Source organism: Phoxinus phoxinus, assembly GCF_949152265.1.
Source record: "Phoxinus phoxinus genome assembly, chromosome: 6".
NCBI lineage: Eukaryota > Metazoa > Chordata > Actinopteri > Cypriniformes > Leuciscidae > Phoxinus > Phoxinus phoxinus.
Genome location: NC_136881.1, coordinates 43,974,752 through 43,977,251, shown reverse-complemented (window position 1 = coordinate 43,977,251; position 2,500 = coordinate 43,974,752). Strand labels below are relative to the sequence as shown.

Here is a 2,500-nt window from a genome sequence, read left to right as displayed (position 1 = left end):
GACCAGTAAACACTGAGACCAGTAAACACTGAGACCAGTAACACTGAGACCAGTAACACTGAGACCAGTAACACTGAGACCAGTAACACACTGAGACCAGTAACACTGAGACCAGTAACACTGAGACCAGTAACACACTGAGACCAGTAACACTGAGACCAGTAACACTGAGACCAGTAACACACTGAGACCAGTAACACTGAGACCAGTAACACACTGAGACCAGTAACACTGAGACCAGTAAGGCTCTGACTGAAGCGACTCAGATATGGGTCAGGGGAAGTGAAGCTCTAGTGATGTTAATATATAGACCACTGAACATACACACACACACACACACACACACACACACACACACACACACACACACACACACACACACACACACACACACACACACACATGTACCTCATGTACAGTGTCAGGAGTATTGGGAATATGTAATCGCTGTCAGATGTGTTATGACGAAACCAGTTACTGTACAGTGCTATCTTGTAAATCTTACTATCATGTCCACAGATTCCCTTCGCAACCAGATCAACCAGTTCTCCTGTCCCGCTCTGTGTTTCTCATGTGTGCGTGTGTGTGTGTGTGTGTAGAGAGTGCTCCCGCTGGGCTCGGTCAGGATGGAGGAGTGTGTCCCGCTGTAGAGCGCCTCCTGCTGTCCGCTGATCTGTACTGCAGTGTGTTCTCCTGTCCCGCTCTGGCCGGTGTCACAGCGCCCCCTACAGGCCACGACTCTCTCCTGCAGCTGCTCGCCCGCTACGGCCTGATCCCGCTACACACACACCGGCAGGAGCCGGTCACCGCCGCGCAGCTGAGCCACACACCCCTCGACATGGTGAGGGAAACACACACTAGCTGTGTCCGGACCGCTCACTGTCGCTGCTTCAGCCTCTGGGGCTCTTCACGTGTCGGGCAAAAATTACAGAATTTTTTATTTATTTCAATTAAATTATTTTAATTTAATATTTTGTATTTTTAGGCGATTTTATGGTACTAAATTATATTGTCGCTGTATTTATAATCCATTCATTTACTTTTTGAGCATAGACCTGAAAATAGTTTTAAAAAGTGAATGTAAAAATAGTTACAGAATTTTACGTTTATTGTTATGAAAAATCTGCACAAATATTTTTTTGGGATTTTTATATGAAATATATCATGTTTTACTCTAAAACTGTGAGAAAATCAAAGCCATAAATCTAAACAAGTTGTTCCACATGGTGAGGGAACGACACACTGCGAGCGTGTGATTCGATTGGCTGATGGATGTGTGTCTGGTCTCTGATTGGTTGCAGGGGGCCCATCTGGCCGTGATTGATGCGCTGATGTCACTGAGCACCATGGAAACAGTGGGTCGGGTCAAGATGTCCAAGGACACGGATCAGTTCGGGGCCGACAAGAGCTGGGAGAACGCTCTGCTCTTCTGGATCAACAAGGTTCCTAAAGCCACACACACACCAGAAGTCAGAAGTGGAGTGAAACCGGATTCAACTGCAGTGTGAACACAACTATTAGGATCTGAAAATATTAATTATATAGAACAAAAAAGATAAAGGCTTGACAAGAATGAAACGTTTTTGTTAACCTGTAAAATGCGTTGCAGAACGTTCACTGAGAGCAGAACCCTAAAGCCACACACACACCGCAGAGTCAGAAGTGGAGTGAAACCGGATTCAACTGCAGTGTAAACACGACTAATGGGATCTGAAAAGAGTAATTTTATAGAACAGAAAGATAAAGGCTTGATAAAACTTATAAAGAAACTTATAAAGAAACTGATAAAGCATAAAATGCTCTTCTAGATCAACTAGGTTCCTCCTTCTAGAACCCTTAGAGCCACACACACACACCGCAGAGTCAGAAGTGGAGTGAAACCAGATTCAACTGCAGTGTGTAAACATGACTAATGGGATTTGAAAAGAGTAATTTTATAGAACAGAAAGATAAAGGCTTGTCAAAAACTTATTAAGAAACTTATAAAGCATAAACTGCTCTTCTGTATAATCAAGGTAGATTCAACCCTAGAGTCAGAAGTGGAGTGAAACCGGATTCAACTGCAGTGTAAACTCAGTAGAACAGAAAGATAAAGGCTTGATAAAACTTATAAAGAAACTTATAAAGAAACTGATAAAGCATAAACTGCTCTTCTGGATAATCAAGGTAGATTCAACCCTAGAGTCAGAAGTGGAGTGAAACCGGATTCGACTGCAGTGTAAACGTAGTAGAACAGAACTACAGAACTACTGGCTAAATTTGACAAAAACGTATAAAAAAAAATGTGTAAAGCATAAACTGGATTAGGGAAGCGACAGCAGACAGTAGCTGTGTTTCCATCCTCCTGTTTATGTGAATTTACGGATATTGTGTAAAAATATGCCGGATGGAAATGCCGAGATGCGCATACATTCTAAAAGTGTGCTTAACAATCTTTTTATGTGCAGGTCAATCAGAAGCTGCGGGAAAACTCTGATGTAGAAGACAATACACCATCAAA

The 2,500-nt window shown here is 42.7% G+C and overlaps 1 protein-coding gene across 1 annotated transcript in view; it reads left to right on the top strand.

Moving 5' to 3' along the window:
- Positions 1 to 2,500, top strand: part of LOC306999786 (calmodulin-regulated spectrin-associated protein 3) — a 14,413-nt gene that overhangs the window by 1,613 nt on the left and 10,300 nt on the right. Inside the window, exons 2-4 of the mRNA XM_079614769.1 lie at positions 600 to 841; positions 1,302 to 1,442; positions 2,448 to 2,500. The exon at positions 2,448 to 2,500 is cut by the window's right edge and continues 25 nt beyond it. Of these exons, the coding sequence (XP_079470895.1) occupies positions 600 to 841; positions 1,302 to 1,442; positions 2,448 to 2,500 (436 nt within the window). The remainder of the gene's footprint in view (positions 1 to 599; positions 842 to 1,301; positions 1,443 to 2,447) is intronic.